The sequence below is a fragment of the Paroedura picta genome, chromosome 14 (genome assembly GCF_049243985.1).
Source record: "Paroedura picta isolate Pp20150507F chromosome 14, Ppicta_v3.0, whole genome shotgun sequence".
NCBI lineage: Eukaryota > Metazoa > Chordata > Lepidosauria > Squamata > Gekkonidae > Paroedura > Paroedura picta.
In genome coordinates this window covers 33,721,294-33,746,872 of record NC_135382.1, presented here as the reverse complement: position 1 = coordinate 33,746,872, position 25,579 = coordinate 33,721,294, and the positions used below count along the sequence as shown (strand labels likewise).

At 49.2% G+C, this 25,579-nt stretch overlaps 1 protein-coding gene across 1 annotated transcript; it reads right to left on the bottom strand.

Moving 5' to 3' along the window:
• Positions 1-1,258: 1,258 nt before the first annotated feature.
• GPT2 (glutamic--pyruvic transaminase 2) lies at positions 1,259-21,265 on the bottom strand. The gene is made up of 11 exons (XM_077309996.1): positions 20,616-21,265; positions 10,969-11,058; positions 10,667-10,775; positions 9,564-9,697; positions 7,075-7,318; positions 5,756-5,835; positions 5,501-5,637; positions 4,929-5,103; positions 3,852-4,007; positions 3,507-3,619; positions 1,259-3,292 (listed from the first exon to the last, which is right to left on the bottom strand). Exons 1-11 carry the CDS (start codon positions 21,036-21,038, stop codon positions 3,202-3,204), a joined length of 1,752 nt encoding a protein of 583 aa, XP_077166111.1. The 5' UTR covers positions 21,039-21,265; the 3' UTR covers positions 1,259-3,201.
• Between the last annotated feature and the right edge of the window lie 4,314 nt (positions 21,266-25,579).

Below are 25,579 nucleotides of genomic sequence, written 5' to 3'. Positions count from 1 at the left end.
GAGCGCTCTCCAGTGGTCCTCAAGGTGTGGAAACCTGCCTCTAAACTTCCTCTGCTTTGGGGGAGCCTTGCAAAGTGAGTCTGTTCCGCTTTGCTCACAGAAAAATGCAAGCTAGGTGGTTGCCAACCTTCAAGCGGGGACTGGAGGGCTCCCGAATTTAGGACTCAGCTCCAGGCGAGAGAGATCGGCTGCCCAGGAGAAAATAGTTGCTTTGGGAGGAGGATCTTGGGGCAATTAAAATTGCAATACTGGAGAGAATGCGTGGGACAGGCTGCTCTTGGAAGCTAAGCAGGATGGTACTTGTTGACATATGCCAGATCTGTAGTGTGGGTAATTGAGCAGAATATAAAGGGTGTTCTGCACAGGGCATGGGAGGAGATGCGTATTTAGCATAGGTAAGGTAGGCACTTCCTGATGATATTAATATTCTCTCCTCCAGGATCCTGATTGGCTCCACCGGAGACTTCCTGCTTTTTGAGCACACGTCCTCCCTGCTTGCCTTCAGAACAGCAGTTGAACTCATTGCAATTCATGCTCTAATAAGGAAACACACCACTGAAAATTTGGGGCAGCCTTTAGAAGAGAGACTGGAATCTAGACATCTTCTTTCATTCAGTGACTCTGATACTCTGCAGCTTACTTTGGAGCTTTTACTGGCTGCTGTACCTTTTTTATATGTGTTAAGAACTGGTGTGTGTTAAAACCAGACCTTTGAAGGGGGCCCTATAAGGGCCAAAACACGTCGTTCTTAGTGCAGAACATCCCGGTTTGCAACAGCCTATGGGCTGGACATATGTTTTTAATTCCCATAGTTGGTTTTTAAAAATTGTGCACAATAAAAGTAATATAATTTTAACAACAATGCAGACATTCAAGCTTTGTAGGTCCTGTTACCAGTTGGGTTGTTTTGGCTCCGGTTTTTATTCTTTAAGCAGCCTGGAGCTTTGCTCTCTCTGCATCTTCAAACGTTGCCACCAGTCCTTGGAGAGACCACCAAGGTTGGCTCTGCAGAGGACGGAAATGGCCACCCACTTCTCCTTCTCCCTTTTCATTCCAGGGTTAAGTCAGATGCAACTTGTACCGCTACCTCCATTCCACCAGAGGTCTCCCCTGTGCAGCAGTCTGCAGTCCTAGCTCTATGGTCCACAGACCCTATAATGCTGCTTTGCTTCCTCTTCCCACCGCTGTAAAATATGCCCCCCCCCCCCCATCATGTCTGTTAAAACTCATCCCCGGCACATTCAGCACTGCCACAAACGGTTTTCGAGAGCTTTTATTTATTTGGTAGATACATTTAAAAAGTCATCCAAGTACAGTATGAGGAGCACCTGTAGGAAATCCGTACCTACGAGCATGCATCACAACGTTGGTATTACTTGCAACCTGAACGTAAAAGGAAACTAAAGACAAAAAAATAGAATCAGTGTCTACACTTTCTCAGTTTCTTAGGTTGCCAACCTCAAACTGGCTGGTTTGCAGAAATGTCCGTCCAAGTCAATTCCAGAACGGGTCTGAGGACGGCGGCCTCGATTCAAGCACAACGGAATTTAAAACGCAAACGCTATACAGTACATACGAATGTCATCAATTGACTAGAACACAGCTAGGCCCTTTTCGAAGAGATGCAGAGAGCTCCCTCCCCCGAATTGTACATTCTCCTTTGCAGTACCAGAAACCAAAAGGCACCGTAATAAGACAGTTTTACAAAAGCCACCGAAAGGAGGACAGCGCCCCTTGACTTAACAAGTCAGTTTTAAGGATCTCTGCCCCTATTAAGACAGAAGGAGAAAGGGAGGGAGGGGGGAAACCTTTTAAAACACCCGCAAAAGTGTTATTTAGAAACATGTAAACCTTTTGCACTGTTTTCAGGAACGTCAGGTGTAAACACAAGGTCAGTATAAAACCCACTGGCTTGCGAAGGCTATAAATCCAACCCACCCACCCCGCCAACTCCCAATGAAAAAATTCTCTACTTACAAAAAATATAAAAATAATATACGAACTGCCATTTTGAGCGCATGGGGATTTGGTTTTACCTCCATGTTCGACATGGTAGCTTATTCTAAGCCAAGCCGGATTTTTTTTTTGAGGGGGGGGGAAGAGTGCAATTTGAGAATTCTTACTGAAATGCTCCAAGCTTGACCCAGTTTCTTTTGACCGTTCGCTGCTCCAGAGTAACTTTAATGCTTACAAAACCGTGGAAGTGCCAAATGCAGAGAAGTCAAGTGTTTCTCTCAAACGGCCTGTATTTCTGCCACTCGTCCCCTCGTGAGGCGCAAACAAGAGAGTGGGGTAAGAGCCTAGTTCATGAGCCCCGCAGGAGAAACCGATCCTCTTGCACCCAGTGCTGGCTACCTGACGGTTGTGTCCGCTGTTATCCCTCGTCAGGTTGGGTGGTTTGCTTTCTTGGAGGTTTGCCCAGTTTGTGAGCTGTCTAATCTCTCCTATGCTCAGGATGGATTCCAATTCTCATGCTGAGACAGCCTAGCCCACATTAGAAAGGCAGAATTCAACAGACAAGAGCATAATTTTGGCAACTTTTTGAACCCACCCTCCCCCCCCCAAAAAAAAAAAGAAAAGAAAAGAAAAAGTAAGTTGGCACACATTTTCGTTCTTTCTTTTTGAAGCTTCACAGAATGTCACTGGGCCTGATCTGTCAAATTTCTGCACGAGACTCTCTTGAGTGAGAGTTACTTAAGAGGTCATGCAGGCAGTATTTAAGTCCAGTTCCTACTTTTTACATAAGACAGAAAGGTATGGTGCTTCTGTACGCAAGGTAGGTTTTCCGAAGCACAGAAAGGTGTTTATGGACACCAAGATGTCGCTCTGATCAAATTTTTGCTAACGTTTCAATTTTAAGTTTCAGTTTCTCAAATCACCCCCCCCACCCCACCCCCAACCTTGTTTTGCAAATCCAGCCGTGAAAACTGAGGGTAGAATTTCTGATCAAGGCACAAATTTTGACTTTTTTTTGTTTTCTGTTCTCACATTTCCCGCTCTGACCTCCCTTCCCACTTTCCATAATGTTAATGCTTTGTTAATATCTGCCACAATCTTCTCAGATTTCACAGCTGGGCTCTAGCTATCGTACCCCAGACTGGATTTATAAGGAGATAAAAAGTGTATTCCCTCCTTCCCTGTCACAGCTTTGTTTTGTTCGCCAAGTCAGCTCTAAGGAAAAAGAAAAAGTCTTTGCTTGGCTTAAGAGTATTCTTCGAGGAACTTTATATGAAATGCTTTCACTTTCTCCAGCAGGATCTTTAGCTTCTCGAAGGGAGGGAGAATTGTCATCCTGGGAAAACAGGAAAAGGTAGTTTAAGCTGAGGGGCTGCGGCCCAAAAAGCAAAAATCCATTAATTAATAAATGAGAACAGGGACTTAGAAACTGTTGATGCACTCCGAAACAGAACTGCAGGATTTCCATGGACTTGAAGGCGGTAATTTTGCTTAGGATTGCCCCGTGTATGGACGACCTCCCTGTATTTGAGCGCCAAACAACCCCGTACCTTAAGTGGTATGTTCCTTCTCTTTGGCCAAACCCGCTGCCAGGGACCACACAGATCCCCGTTTCCTCAAGAAGTTTCATGCAGTAGAACATGTCAGGAGCCATTTTGTGAACCTGAAGAGGGAAATGCAAACGATGGCAGGGGCTCCTGGGAATTGTAGTCCATGAACATCTGGAGGACCACAGGTTGACTACCCCTGTATTACACCATAGCCCTGGTATAACTTCAATGCCAGAGCCCAAAGGGAAGTTAAAGGTTTTACCCAGACATTTGAGTTTGTTTACTCCCCACCCCCACCCCCCCACGGTCATCTTCCCCTCTTCTCTGCTGTGATGCGGTTCTCACCTTTGCCGCCTCAATCGCTTTGGCTGGGATGAAGATCCGTGGGAAAGCATACATGGCCCCCTGAAGGGGATTGCAGTGGATGCCTGGGACTTGATTGAGCATATCTTCGGCGAGTTTGGCTTTCCTCGCCAGGTTGTTCAAGACAGACTCCTTTTCCTGTTTCAGAGAAGGGGAACAGGCTCAAAACGAGGGCCAATGGGACCGCACCAATGCCAGTTCTGTGCCTCTTCCTTGATTTCTAGCAAGCCACGTTTCCACCAAGAGTCTAAATACCATCCTCCCTTTTTCTCTTCTCAAAGGCATAAAAATCAGCAGGCGTGGAGGAGAAGTTAGAAAAAGAAGGCAGATCCTTTATTAGCAAGCTTACAAGGTTCAACTCTCAAACCATTTGAAGAACTGGGACGGATTCTGAGTCCAGGGGCAGCTTTAAGACTGACAAACTTTTATCCAAGGTCTAAGCTTTCGTGGGCGTGCATCTGTCTTCAGATTTGAAAGTTCATACCCTGAATAACACTTGGTCGGGAACAAAACTTTGTTCTGCTGTTTCAGGCCAACACGGTGACCCGGCTTGAATCCATTTGAAGAGCTGGCATTTATGTCTACACAGCTGACTAATAGGGCAGGTGTGGGACTGAACTCACGGGAAGAAAACGTAGCCCAACAGGAACCAGATCCTAAAATGGGCTATTCATCGGCATGCCCAAGAACAGAAACTTGCTGTGCGGAGCTGCAAGATTTGAGTTCTGTAGCACCTTAAAGACCAAGAATTCAAGGGATACGCCCTTCAGACTCAAAACTGAGAAAGATCTGGCAAAGGGAGCTTTAACCCTTGAAAGTTCATGCCTTGGAAATCTTGTGGGTCTCTCGAGTCCTCCTGGATTCGAGCCTTGCTTCTTCTATGCACAAAACTAGTGAGCATTAGAAAAGAGGGCATTTTGTTCTGCCTCTTCCTCCTCCCGTCAATGTATTTGTCTCTGCTCTTATCGAGCAACCAGCTAACCCGTCCCTGTCCAGAGAGCTGCCAATCCTATCTGGAGACCCGGAAAAAGGAGGAGACCCGCCCACACGCTAACCCACCTTGATGAACTGCGTGTAAGATTCCTCGCCAGGCACCGGAGGGTTCACCACGATGTCCATGGCGGCTTGACCCGAGACGGGCGGGCACAGGCGGACCGACAGGAGCTTGACCAGTTGCCCTTTGATCTCTGGGTGCAGGTTGATCACCTCCATGTACCCTCCTCGGTAGCCGCACCTGGGAGCGACGGCATGGCAGGGAACAGAAGAAAGATTCAGAGCCCAGCAGACCAACCGCCAAAGAGCACCATTGCAGAGAGAAGAACTGGTTTTAATCTCTCGCTTTTAACCACCCAAAGGCATCCCAAAGTGGCTTTTATGAACACCTCCCCCCTCCCCCTCTACCCACAACAGGAACCCTGCAAGGTAGTTGGGGCTGAGAGAGCTCTGAGAGAACCTATTTATTTATTGCATGCATTTGTGTAGAGTGGTCAGAAAATCCGAGGACTGTCCGGCAGCCAGGCAAGGGACGTTCGGCGGTGGTTTGCCATTTTCTCAGTGGCCCTTATGCCTGATTGCAGTACATAATGCAGTGGGGAAGGGGAAAAAAAGGGGGGAACATGATAGGAACTTACTCGCCCATGTATCCCTTGGAGGTGGAATGAAAGGAGGCCAGTTCCACGTTATTGTAGTATTCTGGGCCCATCTCGTAAAGTACCTTTTTGAAAGAGTTAAACTGGCAACTCTCTGAGTAAACATTATCTTGATAGACCTGCGCCATTTAGAGAGGGAGAGAAAAAGACATTATTCAATGAGCCCTTGACTTGATTAGGGACAATCAGCAGCACTCTCCCAAGCCCCATCTGGACGTTCTAACCAGGTATTCTTACCTCGTCAGCCAGAAGAAAGAGCTTCTCTTCCCAGGCAAAATGGATCACATCTTCAATGCACTTTCTGCTTTGAACCTGACCTAAATATAGGGGCGAACATGAAATGTTCTGGTAAGCTATGATAATTTTTCAGCTTCCCTCTGACACACATGCTCTGGTCTTTTCCAATAGGCTTATGAACATTCATGCACACACAAGTGCATGAAGCAGACAAACTTAAAGTAAAAGCAGAAGGGGGCAGCAAGAAGTGGAGAGGCCGTGGCTCAGTGGCAGAGCCATCTGCTCAGCATGCAGAAGGTCCCTGGTTCAATCCCCGGAACCACCAGTTAAAAAGACCAGGCAGTCGGCGATGAGGAAGTCCCTTCAGAGCTGCTGCCTGTCAGAGCAGACAATCCTGATTTTGATGGACCCGAGCATCTGACAGCAGAAGGCAGCTTTGTGTGCACCCAGATGGCAAATAGCAGGGGAAGTCATGGCCTACGACACTGCCAAGATAAGATTCAGGTGGGTAGCCATGTTGGTTTGAAACAGCAGAACAAAGTTTGAGGCCAGCAACACCTTTAAGATATATAACAGATCTAAGCTTCGGCAGATGAAGTGTGCATGCCCAGGAAAGCTTATACCTTGATGAGCACCTGGTTGGTTGGACTCAAATTTTGTTCTACTTTGCCAAGAGGCAGAGAGCAAGCAATGTACATGCACACAGCAGCCACTGAGACAGTAAAGGCAAAGTGAAGGACAACGCACACAAACAAGCTTGGTCCACTTAGACGTTTTTGGAACCAGGAACAGGTTCAAGTTTAAAACCTGGCTTCAAGGTGCTGCTCTCCTCCCAAGGAGTTCTCAATCCAGCACTCTGGGCTGTTCGAAGGCCTCTTGCTCTCGGGGAGGTTTCTGCCTTTTCTCCCTTGCTGCCCATGACAGCTAGAACAGCCTCCCAGAACGCCAGTGTGAAGTCACTTCCTTACAACCCTTTCAGGAAGCCCTCGGCCGAATCCCTTTGTCCCCACCCCTCACAGAGATAAAGCCCAAGTTCCTTCGCTTATCCCGCCCTCTAGTTTTGCCTGTTTCAAGTTGGCTCCTCAGGGGAGGGTGTTGTATGCTCCTTGGGGCAAAGACCTATGTCCCGAAATCCAGGCACACTGTTGGTACTGGTTAAATTAATAACAATGCCCATCAGGTGTAGTCTGTCCCCAATTCTGAGCCAAAAAGGAACCCCCCCCCCCAAAATGCAGACTAGTGCACACAGAGGACAGTGGCTTCAGCGATACTCAAAGCTTTCTTTGTTTGGTGCAGAGTGACAAGAGCTTGGTGCAGACCTGTCGGATTTCCTGGGTTGATGATGCAGAGAACTTTTGGATTGCAATACGCTTTGGCCTCTTCCAAAGAACGTCGGAGCTCATTCACGTCGAGGGCCCAGCAGCTGTCTTCGTCCAGGTAATAGTTCACCTGAACGGCATCCAACTCTGAGATGACGGCGGAGTACAAGGGATACTGGGGGATCGGGATCAGGACTCCGGTTCGGGATTTCCCTCCTCCCGAGACGAGGATCTTTAGAATAGTCTGGAAGAGAACAATACCCGCCCAATAAGGTTATTTAACAAGGACATCAAGCAGCTGATAGCAATAGTTAGCACCACTGCTGAAAAAACCACACAGAGCAACTGATAGGCGTTTACAGATATGACCTTGCCAAACGGCAGAACTGCAGGAGAAATGGCTGTAGGAAATCAGCTCTTTCACATTCGTAGGAACTGCCTGATCCTCAACAGGCAGCTGGTTCTGGAATGTCCAGGATACCAAAACCCGGGACTCGTCTCTAGGGATGCCAACCTCCAGGTGGGACCTGGGGAATCCCTGGAACTACAGCTCAACTCCAGGCTACAGAGATCAGTTCCCCTGGAGAAAACGGCCGCTCAGAAGGTGGGCTGTAAGGCATGGGACCCCACTGACGTCAACCCTCCCCAAACCCCGCTCTCTGCAGGCTCCACGCCCAAAGTCTCCAAGTTTTTCTCCATCCAGAGCTGGCAACCTTTCTCTCCGACTGCAGCTGCGAACCGGCCTGATTCACGGAGGCCTTTTGTCGTGAGCGAAGGAATTCCCATTTCATTAGCGGGAAAGGGAGGAGCAGAGCGCCAAGCCGCATTTGCTGGCCAAGTCTGACAGAAGCGGCTCACTGTGTTGGCCTCTGAACAGCCGCCCACATAAACACCAAGGAAGCCGGGTGGAGCAATCAGGAGGACACAGGGCGGAGAGCGTTGCAATACCAAACGGTGCCAGAGGGGGGCAGTTTCACTTTTGGCCAGCCAGCAAAACCCCTCCAGCTGGACAATAGGGAAGGTTAAGCACACAGGCGGAGAAGAAGACAAATATTGACGGAGCTGGGCTGACGCAACCACACGGAGTAAGGTTGGCCCCCACTTGGTTACCTAACAGAAGTGGGAGGAAAGGGGGCGGCAAAAGGTGGAGGATTTTGAACCAGGCTTACATGAAATGTCACAGATTCAGACAGGTTGCCTTGAAAAGCAACAAAGTTTTATTCATGGGATGAGCTTTCGTGTGCAGGCATACCTCTTCACGCACACAAGAGCTCATACCGGGCAGTACCACAAAGGCCGCTCCGTGGTACTGAGGTCTGGAGGGTGGCAGGTCCCACCCTGTGACGGAAAATGGCTGGTTTTTTAAAATAATGGTTTACGTGGGTAGTACCTGTCTGAATACGCTACTTTTTGCAATCTTCCTAAAAGGATCTGCTGAGGGTAAAACGTCACATCAGGCCAAAGAAAAGGCTCTGCATTGATTTGGTATTTCAAGGATGCTGTGCACACGGAGCTACCTGGCCTGCATCCCATGAAATCCCCACATTCAAGGGGAGCAAGCGTTATTGGCAGAACTGAAAAGGTTTTGTGCTTCGATGTCTGCGTTTCATCATCTGAAAGGCCTCAGATGCGGAAAGAAGAGCTAACGAGTGCATACCTAACAATCTAATTTTTAGAATCATAAGACTTTGAAGGGGCCCTACAGGCCATCTAGTCCAACCCCCTGCTCGATGCAGGATCAGCCCCAAGCATCCTGGATAAGGATCTGTCCAGCCTCTGCTTGAAGATTGACAGTGAAAGGGAGCTCACCACCTCCGTAGGCAGCCCATTCCATCTGACTTTTGTTTAGATATGGGCTAATTAGTTGGAAAAGCTAGATCCCACAAACATTTGATAAGTGAGACGTTCCAGATCCAAACTGTACTTCAGTTGAAGCCAGGATTTGCTATTAGCCACGCATTTGTTTCGAGTAGAATATGGATCATGGATACACACACATGCCCACCCTTTGGTCCCACTGGTACTAGGCGCATCGGCAATATCATAACCGAAACCCTAATTCACTCCCCAGGCCCTCCAAGTCTGGATTCCGTACTTTATCCTCTCTGCTCTTCCTGGAAACCTTCAAACAAACTTTCAGACTCTGCCACAGCACACATGGAGCTTTCTGAAGAACTCCTGCAGGTTTAGAGAAGTGACCTATGACTCACAATAGCTCCTCCCCGGCCAAAATTGTTGTTAGTCCTTAAGGCGTCCCTGGACTCTTGCACTTTTCTGCTGCTACAGACAGATTAACACAGCTACCCATCTTGATCTACGCTGTGAATTAAATCCATTTGCATGCACGCCTTGACTCTATTCCACCCTGCTGGAGCACCGGATCTGGATTGCCGGAACCCCCGAATGCACACCGCTCAGAATCCCGGGTGACCCCTGCAGTGACCCCTGCAGTTTGCAGCCGGCTCACCGGACCAAAGGGACAAGCCTACCACAATGCCGTCGCTGGCTCCGGTCGTCAGGTAGATGTTATCGGGATCGGCGGGGACCCCTCCGTCGCGTCGTTCGATGTAAGCCGCAACGTCCTCTCTGATGCAGTTGACCCCTTGGCTGGCGCTGTATGAACCTGCGAGGGAAGAAGAAGAAGAAGAAGAGTTGGTTCTTATATGCCACTTTTCCCTACCCGAAGGAGGCTCAAAGCGGCTTACAGTCGCCTTTCCTCTCCCCACAACAGACACCCTGTGGGGTGGGTGAGGCTGAGAGAGCCCTGATATCACTGCTCGGTCAGAATAGTTTTATCAGTGCTGTGGCGAGCCCAAGGTCACCCAGCTGGCTGCATGTGAGGGAGCGCAGAACCGAACCTGGCATGCCAGATTAGAAGTCCGCACTCCTAACCACGACACCAAAGGCCCATCGGAATACGTAGGAACACACTGCCCACGGAGGCTCCAGCAGCTGCTGTTGCACTGTAATTAAAGACACAAGGAGCACTGTTGTTACAACCCCCTAGCTAGGAACGGAATGAACCGGGAAGCCTTTGCAAGGAAGAGTGTACAGAATGTGTGGGACGCAGACGAAGGAAGCAAGGCTGCCCTGCTAGGGAGCCAGAGCCTTCACCATAGGCTCTTGACACCTTGTTTAAGGTGTTTATTTATTTGATTTCATAGAAACAGAGTTGGAAGGGACCTCCAGGGGTCATCTAGTCTCCAAGGGGGAGGAGGGATGGGGGCAGACGAAACTCTAGTGAATTGTACTCCTGACATGAGGGAGAGTCCTACATTGTTCGGCTACAGCGAATCAAGAAAAATCAAGCAAAGATGCAAACCAGATGAGCGTCATCCCCCCCCCTGCTAAGAGCTCTCCTGCAATCTCGGCAACGTTTGGAAAGCCAAGAACAAAAACTCTTGCCACAATACTGGGGGAGAAAGAAGGCAGCGTCCTGCTATGAAAAGCAACCAAAAGGATTCGTGTGAGCTCCTGGCTGTCAATAAAAAACGTGCAGAAAACAGACCATGCACTTAACAACCCCTGCCACGGATAAAAAGTCAGGGCCCTGAGAGAAATGCAACTTAGATTAATCCTGTTGGAAGATTACCTAAACTGTTCCCTCCGCATCCTTGCAAGATCCGTCTTGCTCTCTCCTTCGAGTCCTCGGGGAAGCTGGGGCTATCCAACAGGTTTGGGTATGTGCACAGGGCAACCACCTACACGGCCCAGGAATAAAACACAAACATACGCACATGTTTGATTATCGCCATGAATGCAGGATGAACAACGCTGCTTTCAGTTTTCAGATGATGTTTCGCATTCCCCACACATGCTATGGTACGTCACCATTGACAAATGGAAGGGGCTTCCCCCCAGCCCACCCTCTTAGGAGTTCAAAGGCCATCCTACCTGACGGAGGAAGGTGATTGGCTGCTGTCCCATGGCGTGCGCATCTCCGATGTTGGCCTTGATGACCTCGGTGAAGGGCTTTTTGATTCCCTGCCGGAAATAAAAACACGGAAGCTGTGAATATGCACAGTCTAGAATTACGGAGGCTCCTTTGCTTTGGTGCACACTGCTGTTTAGAAAGAGAGTTGCTAGCTCCAGGTTGGGAAACACCTAGAGCAAGGGTAGTCAACCTGTGGTCCTCCAGACGTCCATGGACTACAATTCCCATGAGCCCCTGCCAGCTGGCAGGGGCTCATGGGAATTGTAGTCCATGGACGTCTGGAGGACCACAGGTTGACTACTCATGACCTAGAGGGTTTGGAGGCAGAGCCTTAAGACAGTGGGGTTTGCGAAGGGGAGGGACTTTGGGTCCCCCCTCCAAAGCAGCCATCTTCTCCAGGGGAACTGATCTGTGTTGCCTGGAGGTGAGCTGTAATTCTGGGGGATCCCCAGGTCTCTCCTGGAGGCCGGCATCCCTACTTGCAAGTGTCAGATGGATCCCCGTAGGTCGAGCTTCAACCACAACAAAACGTCCAGGGTTATCTGAGGTTAAAAAAGAAAAACTGCCTTCGTGCCACCTGCAAAATGGCACCAGCCCAGGAAGAACTGCAGACGCGTCAAGGCAGCAGACTGGAGCAATGTTTAGTTAGCTGTGCCGGCTTCTCAATCCCTGTGTCTGAAGCAAAACAAACATTCACACCAGTCATTAAGACTGACTGAGCGCCTGTCTCTTTCGACATGGACGGCGGAGGACTAAAGGCATGCCTTCAGCCGCCTTCTGCACTGCCCGGTCCCAGGGGGAAGCGGTGGAGAGGCATGAGCTGGGCTGACCAGGATTCATCCCTGTTCAGCAACAGAGAAGTAGAAGAAGAGCTTGTTTTTTTAACCCTGCTTTTCTCTCCCCCGGGGAGCCTCAAAGAGGTTTACAATCACAATTCCCTTCCTCTCCCCACGACAGGCACGTCGGGAGGTAGGGGTGGCCGAGAGAGTTCTAAGAGAACTGTGCCTGGGAGAAGAAGTGGGAAATCAAACCGGGGTCTCCAGGCTGAGCTCTTAACGCTCTAGAAGAGGGAGAAGAATCTATATTGCCCAGGCCACAACAGAGCTTGAACCACACACACACACACACACACACAGAGAGAGAGAGAGAGAGAGAGAGAGAGAGAGAGAGAGAGAGACAAGAAGACCAAAAACACAGCTTTGACAAGTGCCCTGTTTGACATAATGTCAAGCAGTGTTTACCCGTCTCTGCCCCTCACCTCTTTATGACATAAAGCACTTCGGCGGCTCTGCACTCTTACAATTTCACGCTGTGCTTGGCACAAAGAGGATTGCAACGACAAGTATTAAAAATACCCTCCGGAGGTACAGCATGCCCCTGAGCATGACAATTTAGAGAGTTCGGAAGAGGGTTGGTTAGAACGGCACACACAATCACCTTTTCTGGGATTACAGATTCGCAATCCAGTTCTTGATCGAAAAAATGCTCCACCAAGGATAACGATAGGTACAAAGATGCAAAAGTTAATGTTCTGTGCCAAAATAAGCCACACGCTCCAGCAACCCCCCCCCCTCGGATGAGCGTGTTTGCTTGTTCTCGGTTTCCCGTGAAGACAAGAATTAAAAGAATGTTTTGGGGAAAGACAACCTGTCCAGCAATTACTGGACACAGTTAAAATGCCACAAATGTAAAATCGAAGATTCTCAAGACTCAGCAAAGGGAAATCATGTTATTTCAGAGAATGCAATGCAGACTTCTCCCTTCCTGACCCAATTAAAATGCTGACATAAGCGGGAACTGTGAATTGAAACACCATTCAGAGATCTGATTTCAGAATCAAGGCCTTCCTAGATGAGAAATGGAAACAAGGACTTAGAAGAAGGAAAAGAACAGCTTTTTACTACCTGAAGGAGTCTCCAAGCAGCTTACAATCACCACCAACTTCTCTCCCTACAACAGATACCCTATGAGATAGGTGGTGCTGAGAGAGCCCTAAGAGAACTGTGATTGGTCCAAGGTCACCCAGCAGGCTACAGCTTACAGCAGGCACTTTGTGAGGTAGGTGGGGCTAAGAGCACTCTGACAGAACTGAGACTTCTCTAAATCTACACCATTTCACTAGTTTCCTTTTCAAAGGAAAGAAGAATAAGTGTGAATTGATTTCCCTGCTGCCCCAAATGCAGCCAGCTGGGTGACCTTGGGCTCACCACAGCACCGATAAAGCTGTTCTAACTGAACAGTAATATCAGGGCTTTCTCAGCCTCACCCACATCACAGGGTGTCTGTTGTGGGGAGAGGAAAGGGAAGGTGACTGTAAGCCCCTTTGAGACTCCTTCGGGTAGAGAAAAGCGGCATATAAGAACCAACTCTTCTTCTTCTTCAGTAATCTCAGGGCTCTCTCAGCCTCTCCTCCCTCACAGGGTGTCTGTTGTGGGGAGAGGAAAGGGAAGGCGAATGGAAGCCGCTTTGAGGCACCTTCTGGTAGAGAAAAGCGGCATATAAGAACCAACTCTTCTTCTTCAAGATCTGAATCAGCAATTTATGGCATCACTGTAAACAAAGCGAGACCCTTCTAGGCCCAGCGGCTTCAACAGACCATAGGCACAATCCTGAATACCTACACCTGGGAATCAGCCCCACTGAAGAGACCAGAGCAGACCTGTTCGCAGGAGGGCCCTGCTAATCTCCTTTTATCAAGCAGCCCTCAAGCCGCTCGACTGCCCTGCCTGACAAAGCACCCTCGGTCTTTTTCACTACGGTGACTTATGCGTAATGCAACTTGATGGGAACGGCGGTCACGGGGAAGCAAGATAAAGCTGCCTACTCATTGCCCTCAGATGGCACGGGGACGCTTTGATAAGTCTTTCGGCTCCCCACAGCGAGGTGATGTAACTGCAGGCATTTCATAACTCAGCCCGACCTGGGGCTACAAGATATTGAGTATTTTGCAAATTACTATTAAATTGGGGAGTTAGGGAGGGGGGGGGGAGAAAGAATCCAGGAAAATAGAGCATCTTGATGTATTTTAGCTGCAGTGTGGCTTTTACTTCCCAGATAACGCTCACGGGGATGTCACCGAACGTTCGTTCTTGCTTCTATTAGGGGAGCACCGAAGGAATGGATAATTTGGAATAATTTGCAAGGGGAAGAAAGGCCTTGGGTATTTTAAGCTATGTTTACCCACTACATTAGTTGCATTTGTCTTGCAAAACCAACCGCTCCTTCCTGAGTACGTAAAAGCTTCGCGGAGGAAATGGTCTATGGCCATCCGTTGTAAAAAGGGAGCGTTATGTCACCGCTAAGATTTCAAGAAGAATTATCCAAGTAGACAAGAGCATCTCTCCTTCTCTTGCAATGAGGGAGAGAAGAGGGTCTTTTTTGAGCTGTCCCCCACCCCTAGAAATTGCTGCAGGGACTCCTAGATCAGCTTTTCCCATGCCTGCCTTATTTCCCCACAAGCATCTAAGTACAGGCTTTTTCAGCCTGGGTTTCATGAAAGCCTGGGGTTTCTTGACCGCTCTGGAAGGGTTTCCCGAATGGGTGGGAGTGAATTTTTAATGTATACAATTCCATTGCCTGGGGAAGCATGCTTGCACACGAAAGCTCTCGCCTTGAATAAATCTTTGTTGGTCTTAAAGGTGCCGTTGGACTAAAATTTTGTTGTGCTGCTTCAAGCCAACATGGCTACCCACTTGAATCTCTCCGCAACACTCACCCTTTGAGGTAGGTGAGGCTGGGAGAACTGATTAGGACTGGGACTGGCCCAAGATCCCCTCCTGGCTGGCTGCACGTGGAAGAAGAATGAAAAATCAAACCAGTTTTCCAGATTAGAGTCTGCTCCTCTTAACCACGAGACCAAGCTGGATCTCAGACTGAACCTAGGGTGTATTGACAAGTATCTTCTCTATATAGTACTAAGTACAACATATTATAAGGCAGGATCTTGACTTGAGTAAATCCTTCGGAACTCTGGTTTCGATTTCAGGTAGGAAACGTTGGGGGGAACAGATTCTTTGCCTTAAGACCTTGGACAAGAATACACAATACTGTGCTGGACAACTGACGGTCTGTTTAAATCGACTGCAGATGCTCAAGCACAGCTCAACATACCACAAGGGGGGATGGGGGGTGAGATGGAGCTGCTATTCAAAGAAAATAAACCTAAGACCCCATTGGGCACGCAGGACGAGTTACTCGGGTGTCTTGCGTTCCTGAGCGCTCCTGAGTTGCCTCCGTGAACTCCGGGAGAAGTTATTGTAGACGCCACTCAAGTTGTTTTCGTTTTTTGTTTTAAGTGAAACCGAGCCCGGCACCAGCCGCTTAGTAATTGAGCCGAATATAGATCTGGACAGGACCTTTGGGAAACCCAGATGATGTTACCCTTGGAATGACTGTTTCCTGAGCTTGTAGAGAGCCATGCACACCATCATCTGGGCATGGAATCGGGGTCACAGTTGTGAGTTTCCTGCATTCCACAGGGGGATGGACTATCAGGGGGAGTCAAACTGCGGCCCTCCAGATGTCCATGGACTACAATTCCCATGAGCCCCTGCCAGCATTTGCTGGCAGGGGCTCATGGCAATTGTAGTCCATGGACATCTGGAGGGCCGCAGTTTGACTACCCCTGGAGATGTTTCTATATAATTTTGCAACCTGTTGTCTCAACTGCACAGACGTCCAACCTTTCAGGTCCTAGCTAATTCTAGTTAGTTCTTTTTTTGTTTTCGATTGGACTAAATGACCCCGGAGACCCCTTCCAACTCTATGTCTATGTTTCCCAAGGAGAGGGGGTATCTGTCTGGTTGTGGAAGGAAGTAAAGGAAGGAAGGAAAAGCAACCAAAGATTTAGCATTGTACCATGCAACAGTGCCAGTCTGGTTTTTATTGTTGCCCCCAGGTCATTCAGAAGCAGAATAAAACACTGTTCATAACATTAGTTACCTACGTAAAATCTCAACATACATAATTTGTCCCAAAATAACTAATAGGTTCAGGGTTAGAACCGGAGTGGGTTAGACACCGGACATTAACTTGGCCCGTATTTTCATTACGGAAACTTAGCCACACACAGAGAGAGAGGAGTTCTTCAAGCATGCAAAGCAACCAAGTGGCAAAGCAATGAGTATTTGCTAACAGAGCGGTTTCCCAGGCTGGAAGGTCCCGGAGCCCTGCGGATTATCTTACTCAGCTTTCTCAGATGTCACCCTCTCTTCCCGCCTGACACACATTTGGGGGATGGGTCATTTTGCTGGCCTTACAGGCATCAACCAGCATCTACATTCACAAGACTTGAAACACAGCTGGTCAGTAACAACCTCCTGCCGGAGCAAGGAGAAGAGGGGAATTATGCACAATGTTCTACTCCCCCCACATTTATCTAAACAGTGGACTGCAGCAGGCAGGTTTTAAGATACGAAACTCCTGAAAGTTATTTATTTATTGTACTAGGGGCCAGGCCTGTTGCATTCAGGAATACAATGAGTGCTAGATTGGGGGGTGGGAGGTGTGTAAGAATTCTGCAGAAGGCCTCCCTCTCCCCCCCAGGACCTGGAAAGGCTGCAGGCAGCTGTTAGGGAACTCCCCAGCAGGGGTAGCTCTCACACGGCAGGAGTCTGCAGCCTCCGAGCCTCAGAGGAAATTGGAAGGAGGAGGGGGTGATCAGGGGTGGGGGAAGGTAGACGATTGGCTGTCTGCTGGAGGAGGCAGCACTCAGGGGTGGGACAGCCATCCTGAGTGGGTGATAAGCGCTGAGTGGCACTTCAGCCATGAGACACGCTCCTCCTCCAAGGCCTTACCAGAAATATATTATGTGGAACAGATGGCACATGTATAGTACAGCCAGGAGATCCTAGGGTTGCCATTGCCTGCCTCCGTGTCATGACCCCAGTGCTCCTTGGGGGGGTCTCCCATCCAAATACTAGTCTGTGTCAACTCTGCTTAGCTTCCAGGATCTGACATGCTGGGGCTAGCCTGGGCTATCCAGGTCAAGACCCATATTTAAAAAAATATCTTGCATGGAGTCTTTGACCGACCCTTTGATGGAGCCTGCTATTTTTAAAGGGAGAACTATCCCAGCACGCGACCCATACCTGCAATCTGGGACAATGACACAGATTCGCTACCCCAGTGAGACCTCGGTCCTCGCTGCACCTCGACTGAAGGACCATTATAACTAGGAGGTTCCCTTGGCACAGTTGCTGAAGTCACCACAGAGCTTTTAACATCCACCTTAACACTGGAGCGAAAATGGTCCAAGGTGCATAAAACACCTGTGCTAGAGAAAAGGTGTCCGAGATGCTTGGAGAGGCCAGAAAACACCCTGCTCTTCCCCATACCGCTGTCTCATGGCACCTCAAAGGGAGGATAACTCTTGCCACAATATTAAGACCTCAAGACCCTCTTGCACGCAAGCCCGCTTATTACGAAACCACAGTCACCCTTGCAGCCTGAAAAATGGTGGACAAAATGGGCAATGGCCAAATCCTATGCACTGGCCACCTATTTCTTATCACCATTGACCTGCATTTGGACCACATGATTAGGAACATACGCAGTACCCAAAAGGAGGCCTTTGCAAACTACTCTTGCTGTCAGGATGAGAGCCCTGTGACCAAGAAACTCGCTGGAACCACCTGAGAAAACATTTAAAAGAGCATTCATGCAGCTGGAGCAAAGAATTCCAAACCCAGCAATCCAGCAAATGCTTTTTAAGAAAGCATATATTGGTCCCTAAAGATTTCCTGGTTAACTGTTCCGTTGGGCTACAAGAAACTCCTTTGGACCTCCGGATCAGAGTTAGAGTCCGCTGCCTCTTGGACTCAACCTTTGCTTTGAAACTCCTCATTTTGGAAAGTGTCCACTGGAGAGTAAAAATGGAACTTTTATCTGCGGCCTTGTCAGGTAAGGCAATCTCAACTGCATCAGAGTGAAGCAGAGGCAGGTGAAAAGTAAATATTCTTTGACTGATTATATAATCATCCTTATGCAATTCCGTGACATGGAGGGCGGGAGGCTGCCTATTTGTTCTGCTCTTGTTCTTTAAACAGTTCTAAGTAATTGTCTGACGACAGGGTTGTAGAACAGAATGCTGGGTAAGTTATGAGGCTTGAGCATTTCTATTCAAGGTTTCTAATTCTCCAAACTATGAAGAACACTCTGGTCTCTCCTCAGTTCTATATGATATCCTTTCAGCCAGTTTGGTGTAGTGGTTAGGAGTGCGGACTTCTAATCTGGCATGCCGGGTTCGATTCTGCGCTCCCCCACATGCAGCCAGCTGGGTGACCTTGGGCTAGTCACAGCACTGATAAAGCTGTTCTGATTGAGCAGTGATAGCAGGGCTCTTTCAGCCTCACCCACCTCACAGGGTGTCTGTTGTGGGGAGAGGAAAGGGAAGGCGACTGTAAGCCGCTTTGAGCCTCCTTGGGGTAGAGAAAAGTGGCATATAAAAACCAACTCTTCTTCTTTGCTCCCCCTACAAAAAAGAGCTGTTTTTTTTGTACCCCACTTTTTACTACTCAAAGGATTCTCAAAGGGGTTTACAATCGCCTACCTCTCCTCCCCTCGCAACGGACATCCTATTAGGTAGGTGGGGCTGAGAGAGCTATGAGACAACCGTGCCTGGCCCAAGGTCGGAGTGGGGAAATCAAACCTGGTTCTCCAGAATAGAGTCTCTTAACCACTACGTCAAGCTGGCTCTGTTGAGATAACTCTAAAAAGTTTGTTTAGAAGGAGACTCAATTGTTTCAACGTGGTAATTGCTTCGTTTGAAAGGTCGTGTGGGAGGAGGGTTTTACAGACTGCCCCAAAGTGGGCTCTAATCAAGCCGGAATTCTCCCTAGAACAGGGGTAGTCAAACTGCGGCCCTCCAGATGTCCATGGACTACAATTCCCAGGAGCCCCCTGCCAGCTAACGCTGGCAGGGGGCTCCTGGGAATTGTAGTCCATGGACATCTGGAGGGCCGCAGTTTGACTACCCCTGCCCTAGAAGCTTGAGCCTATGGTACTTGGATCACACATTACGAGAGAACAAGACTTGCTGGGAAAGTTGCAGGCAGGAGGACAACAGGAAGACCCAACAGATGACCTGAAAGACCTCCGCCCAAGACTGGAGGAGCGGCTGTGAGCTTAAGTAGACCATATTGACTCTGGTGAACCAGTAGCTTGACTCGGTGTAAAGTGTAATGGTCAGCAATAAACACGGCATTTGTAAATTCAACTAGAATCGTAAAAAAAATCTTCTGACATAAAATTCTGAGCAAAGTTGCTTGAAGAATCTTGCACACGTCTCAATCATAAGATCTTTGTCAGAGCAAGCAATATTCCACAGATTAAAAAGTTGCATAGGAACATACCTGTACTAATAATACAAAACCCAAAATTGGATATCAAACAAAGAAAAATCTGCACATTTACTCAGTGCTGGTTTTTGTATTCGTATCAGTATGCTGTATTGCTTGTGCTGAGAAAGAACTTATGATCAAAATGTATGCACATTTCCCCCATTAAAGACAAGAATCTCAAAGCAACTTTGCTCGGAATTTTATTTCAGAAAATTTATTACAGCTTTCTAGCTGAACGATAATGGAACCCCAAAGCCTGATTTGCAAAGACTTATCATACTGCATATTTTGGACTTATGATGCTGTTTGCTAAGTTGCTACTAATTTACTTTCTCCTTATATCTGTATTCTTATGATCCCTGTTCCACTGTGTGTGGAAGCGTGCATGCACCCACAAGCCCACGCCTTGGATAAATCTTTTGTTGGTCTTAAAGGTGCCTTTGGACTCAAATGTTGTTGTGTTACACATTTCAAGTGTATTGTTGCCCATTACACAGGAGCTTCCTGCTGCTGTCTATACCTAGAACCCTGGGCTCTCCTAATTTTACTGACTGACTTGGTGTAAGGCAGCTTCATGCAGAGGGGCTGTGGGTCACGCTGAGCTGAAAGACCTCTGATGAGACCCTGCGGGAGCTGCTGCCAGCCTGAGTTGGCAATACCGATCTCTGAGACAAGCTTCCCATTCAGTATTAGGCAGCCTCATGCCCGGAGCTGGGACTGCATCCCTGCGGTCCTGCATTTGCTCAGCATGCTGGCAGTTCCAGGGTCAATGTGATGCGGAGACCCTGGGAGAGCTGCTGCCAGTCAGAGTCGGCAATACCAATGTGCACAAACCAAGGCTCTGGATCGGTAGGAGGCCGCTTAGTGCGCCCCCCTCCCCAGACCCCATCCCTTCAAGCCCCTGCCACGCCCCCTCCCCGGGAGGGGGGGCATTCCGCACACGTCGGATTGGGCCCTTCGCAAAGAATATCGCCAGTTCCGTGCAGGGAACCGCGGCTGCCCAATCCCTCTGCAAGAGCATCCCAGTTCTGCACGAGGCAGTAAAGCGCGACAGGAGCGCGGTGGCGTTCAAAGGGGGCGGGACGGAGCGCGCTTGGGCCGCTGCAAGCTCCTGCGGCGCTGCAAGCCACGGCCACGAGCCGCAGACCGGGGCGGACGTCGGGGGTCTCTGTGCAATGGGTGGGTGGGTGGGTGGGGGTCCCCGCCGGTCCCAGCGACGGCCCGCCTGCCCGCCTGCCCCTCCCCCCGTCCCATCCCATCCGGCGCACCTTGCGCAGCTCCTTCTCGATCTCGCCGGCCTTGAGGACGATGGGCCCCCGCACGGCGTACTCGACGGCCTTGACCTGCGGGTTCATGGACTCCAGCGTGAGGATCTTCTCGCGGGGGGGCTTCTCCGGCACCTGCACCTGCACGGCCGACGCCTTGGCCGCGCTGCTCCAGCGCACCGGCCCCGCTCGGCCCGGCGTCGGGGGGCGTCGTCGGGGCGTGGGGGTCGCCTCCCGCGGCGGCTGAGTAGTCCCGGTGACCAGCGCCGCCAGGAAGCGCACGGCCGGCTCCTTCCTCTCCGCCCGGCAGCCCGGCAGCGCCGCCGCCTCCTTGGCCAGCCCGGAGAAGCGATGCATGCCGCCGCCGGACCGTCCCTCGGTGCAAATGCAAAAAAGGGAAGAGCCGCGCGCTCCAGCCCTCCGCATCAGCTCAGGGCCACTTGCAAGCGGGGGGGGGGGATGAGCAGGGGTTAGCCGCGGCCCCCAAAAGAGGAGGGGGCGAGCCTCGGCCCCGCCCAGTTAGCGAGCAGCCCTCCCCATCATTGCATCCCGGCGGGCTTCCTCCGCACGCGCCCCGCAGCGCCTTCCGAGCCGTCCGGCTGCACGCCGGCTCGAGCCGCGGCGATTGCACCAGCCGAAGCCGGCCGCCGCGCTGCCTGGTGGGGCGGGTAGTTCCGACGGGCGCCGCGCTGCCCGGCCCGCGCCGCCAAGTGGCCGCAGAGGAAACTACCGCGCCCAGAGGGACCCGCGGCGCCGGCTTAGAGGCCAGGCGGGGATGGGGAGAAGGATGGAGAGACGAGGCGGGGCGATCACGCCACCTCTTTGTTGTCTCTCTTTGCAGATTTGGGGAGGGGGCGTTTGAAGCATGCACGGCGTCCTTTCATTGCGACTGTTGTGGTGGGGGAAGGAGGCAGGCGCCGTGCATGCTCCCGCCGGCATTGGCCATTGCAGCTGGACAAATCGCGGATGCAGCCTGGAACGGACCCTTGCCTTTGAGATGGGAGCAATAATGCAAATAATAACCGGGTGGGGAGCTAATAAAACCACGTCGGTGATTGCACAGTCTGTCATTCTCACCCACCCCCAGCCCATCTCCGCTTTGGAAAGGCTCCAACAGTTCCAAGGGGTATATTTATTTATTTAGGTTTCCATTTCTAGGCTGCCCCTCCCTCCCTCCCTGCAAGCGCATCATGCATTTAAAGCCATCTTATAAGGCAAATCCTTGAAGTATGGATTTCCGCGTCCGCAGCCCCTGCGCCTCGTCTACGGGCAGGTAGACGTGGAAAACCAATTTGGGAGAAGGGAGAAAACAGGAGAGGCATGGGGAAAGGAGGCTGGGAGGGAGGCCAGTAAGTTGTTCTTCATTCCTCTTGGCCTGGCGGAAGAGTGCTGTTTTTGCAGCCACTGCGGAACTTTGGTTCCGCCCGGGTCTCTACTGGCAGCTCATTCCACGAGGCAGGTGCCAGGGACAAAAAGGCCCAGGCTCTGGTGAGGCTAGTCAGGTTTCTCACGCATAAGCTAACCTAACAAGTCCAGGCTCCCCTAATGTCATCTGTCTCAGAACCTAAGAGCCAGCTCGGTGTAGTGGTTAGGAGTGCAGACTTCTAATCTGGTATGCCGGGTTTGATTCCACGCTCCCCCACATGCAACCAGCTGGGTCACCTTGGGCTCGCCACAGCTCTGACCAAGCAGGAATATCAGGGCTCTCTCAGCTTCACCCACCTCACAGGGTGTCTGTTGTGGGGAGAGGAAAAGGAAGACGATTGTAAGTCGCTTTGAGACTCCTTCAGGTAGAGAAAAGCGGCATATAAGAACCAACTCCTCCTCTGCTTCTAAGGTGAATCTTTGGATGGGAGAACACCAAGGAAGAGCTGAGTGGTTACACAAACCCTCTCTGAACGTAGCTATGAAAAGCCTGTTTGCTCCTACTGCTACCCAGAACTAGAACCAAACCTTGTTAGTTGCAGGAAGACTGGGACCAGGATTAAAACACTAGTGCCATACAAAAATTGGCCCAGATAGTCTTGCCTTGGTCTGTATGCCAGTAACCTCTGATATTTCATCAGAGCTGTTTGCAGATGATGCTGTATCCTTCGTAAAACGCTGACGTAATAGTGATCTGTGTTGACGAGGTTTTGGGGCTGTTTTTTTGCTGCGTATTGCACAAAGAGCCTGCTTGGGTCGAGTGACCCAATGTGCAATTTTTGGAAGAAAAAAAAACAACCAAACAACTCTGCCTTTTGTTATCATTCCATTACAGTGTTACAAATTCACAGACTCACAATGGTACCAGATTGTGCACTGAAGATACATCCCTCCCCCCCTTTTGGTGGGCTTCTGGAATGAGCACATGTCCAAAAAGACATGCATCACCTCTTAGGTAATGCAGTGCAAATATTTATCTAGATTACAAGTGCACCAATAGCAGAGTTGGTGTGACTTCTGTTTGATAGCCATCCAGTGCAATCCTAAACAATTTACGACATCCACTGAAGTCAGTGGGTTTGGAATGAGGTTAATCTTGCTTAACCCTGACCCGGACAGCCCAGGCTAGCCTGATCTCATCAGATCTAGGAAGCTAAGCAAGGCTGGCCCTGATTAGTATTTAGATGAGAGACCACAAGGAAATCCAGGGCCGCAAGGTAGCCAATGGCAATAATAAACCACTTCTGCACGTTTCTTGCCTTGAAAATTCTACAGCAGGGGTGGGCAAACTGTGGCCCTCCAGATGTCCATGGAGTACAAGTCCCATGAGCCCCTGCTGCCAGTGCAGCAGGGGCTCATGGGACTTGTAGTCCATGGACATCTGGAGGGCCACAGTTTGCCCACCCCTGCTGTACGGGGTCACTGAGAGTCACCTGCAATTTATTGGTACTTTCCACCCCCACTGCTCTATTTAGGTGCATACTGAGACTCTCTGAGATGGAGTGGGTAATGGTAGAGAGCAAAGAGAATTTAAGGAAGCATAGTGTGCCCATAAAGGAATCTGGGCTAGAACAAACCTCGTAGGACTAAACAGCTCTTCATCTCAGACAAACCTCACAATTTAAAAACAAATCTGGTTCCTCTTGTAACAAAGGTTTGAAAGTATTTCTGAATCTTATTTTTCCCCCTAAATTCAGGAACTAGACTCCCAGTTTTCATGTCTGTGCACAATGCTTCTATATCGGTGGCTCCAGTCCTAGTTTAGATGTCTTTATACACAAGCAGGAAGGCTCTTTAAATGACATGTTACAGCCTGCACCCAGAGTGCAGAAAGGGAAATTTGGTATTAGAGACAGGGCGTACCTTCAGAAGAGAGATTGCGCTATAACTATGTCGGGAACTGGGTGTGTTATTGTAACATACTTATTAATCCTATGATAAAGGTTGGGGATTTCCTGGTTCAAAGCTCAGCCATGGACTCAGAAAAAAGGAAAGGCTTTTCTTTAGTTGTCAACAAACTCGAGGAGGTGAAGCTTCAAATGTGGAAATAGGCATTTGAAGCTTTTCACGGTACAATGGTAAATAATATCAAGGCGGTAAATACTATTCCATGAAGCTTTTGTTGGAGAAGGACATTTTGTTTGCTCCAGGTTGTTAGAAATCCCACTTTCACACTTTGTTCCCCCGTTTGCCAGCCTCCTTGAAGGATAACAGAGGGTGTGCCTACTCTTCCAGTTGCAATGTTTCACTTCTCTCTTGTCCTGTCCTCACTGCAACTCATGCAAACCATTTTGAAAAGGTGTTATGCAAGAAATGGGCATTGTTACACACTGCATGTACGGGAATGCTGTCCTTGTTTATATTGACTGACTGATTGATTATTTACACACAGCCTTTCCAGCTGTAGAGGCCCTGAAGGCAGCTGTTCAAAGCAGAACCTTTAAAATATTAAGCATTTGAAAGTCCTGTTTTTTTGCTTTCTTTCTTATCTCAAAGGAAAAGGCTTACACTCTGGCAGGAGCTCAAAAAGAAGCCTGAATATATGAATTGATTGGTTGGTTATCCCTCCAGGGGAAACCGGTTAGCTACTGGATGAAACAGAACACTGGACTGTTTGGACCACCGGTCTGACGTAGCAGGGCTCTTCTTGTGATTTTAATTACCAATGAATCCTAGATATACAAACATCTCAACTGACCAGCAAGGCACTGCTTATGATGAAATTACTGGAATATGCAAGATTATACACAAAAAACAAAATTGAAAATTGTGGTGAGAGTTGAGCTCATCTGAATGTCCCAAAAGAACACTATGGTCAATAGGCCAAAATCTGCTCAGGGTCCCTGGTCCCAAAGAAGTGGGACTGATCTTAACCTGGGCCAGGGCTTTTTCAGGATTAGGCCTCGTGGAATACTCAACTGAGATCAGGCCTCTGCAAGACCTTAATCAACTTCTTATTCTGCCAGGCCTATAGTTGAGGCCAGGAATATAACACCCACAACACCTCATTGTCCGGCCTCCCCTGAGGAAATAGCCACCGGAACACCAAGGATAATTATACCCAAAAGGATACTGCTGGCAGATGGGTTGGGATACTGAAATGTTTTTAGAGTCTAATGTGTTTATGAATTGATGCTGCCTGCCCTTAGCCTCACTTGAAGGGTGGGTTAGAAAAATAAATATTAATTTTATTTATTATTTATTGGTAGTGTGCATGACTCAAACAATTGTGAAGAATATCCAACAGGGGGCATTTATTTATTCTTGGATGTATTTATTCTTATTATTTGTTTATTCCCCCCATGGGCATCAGAGGAAATGTGTATTCAGCATAGTTAGGATAGGAACTTCCGGATATTTTTCGACTTATCTCCTCTAGCATCCTGACTGGCTCATTTGGAGACTTCCTGTTCCTTTGCCCACACTTCCTGCCTGCTTGCCTCCAGAAGGAACAGACAGAAGGACTGCAGACAACAGTTAGACAGTTAGGTCTCTCTCTCCTTTCTACACAAAGTTGTTTTTCTTCACAGTAAAGCTGTTTT

What these genes read in the sequence shown, in the direction of transcription:
- GPT2 (XM_077309996.1), bottom strand. Translation starts at nt 21,038, where the DNA reads ATGCGGAGGGCTGGAGCGCGCGGCTCTTCCCTTTTTTGCATTTGCACC. An exon ending in TCGAGAAGGAGCTGCGCAAG is followed by an intron (nt 11,059 to 20,615) that starts GTGCGCCGGATG and finishes TATTTCCGGCAG; the next exon opens with GGAATCAAAAAGCCCTTCAC. An exon ending in CAATCACCTTCCTCCGTCAG is followed by an intron (nt 10,776 to 10,968) that starts GTAGGATGGCCT and finishes TGGGCCGTGTAG; the next exon opens with GTGGTTGCCCTGTGCACATA.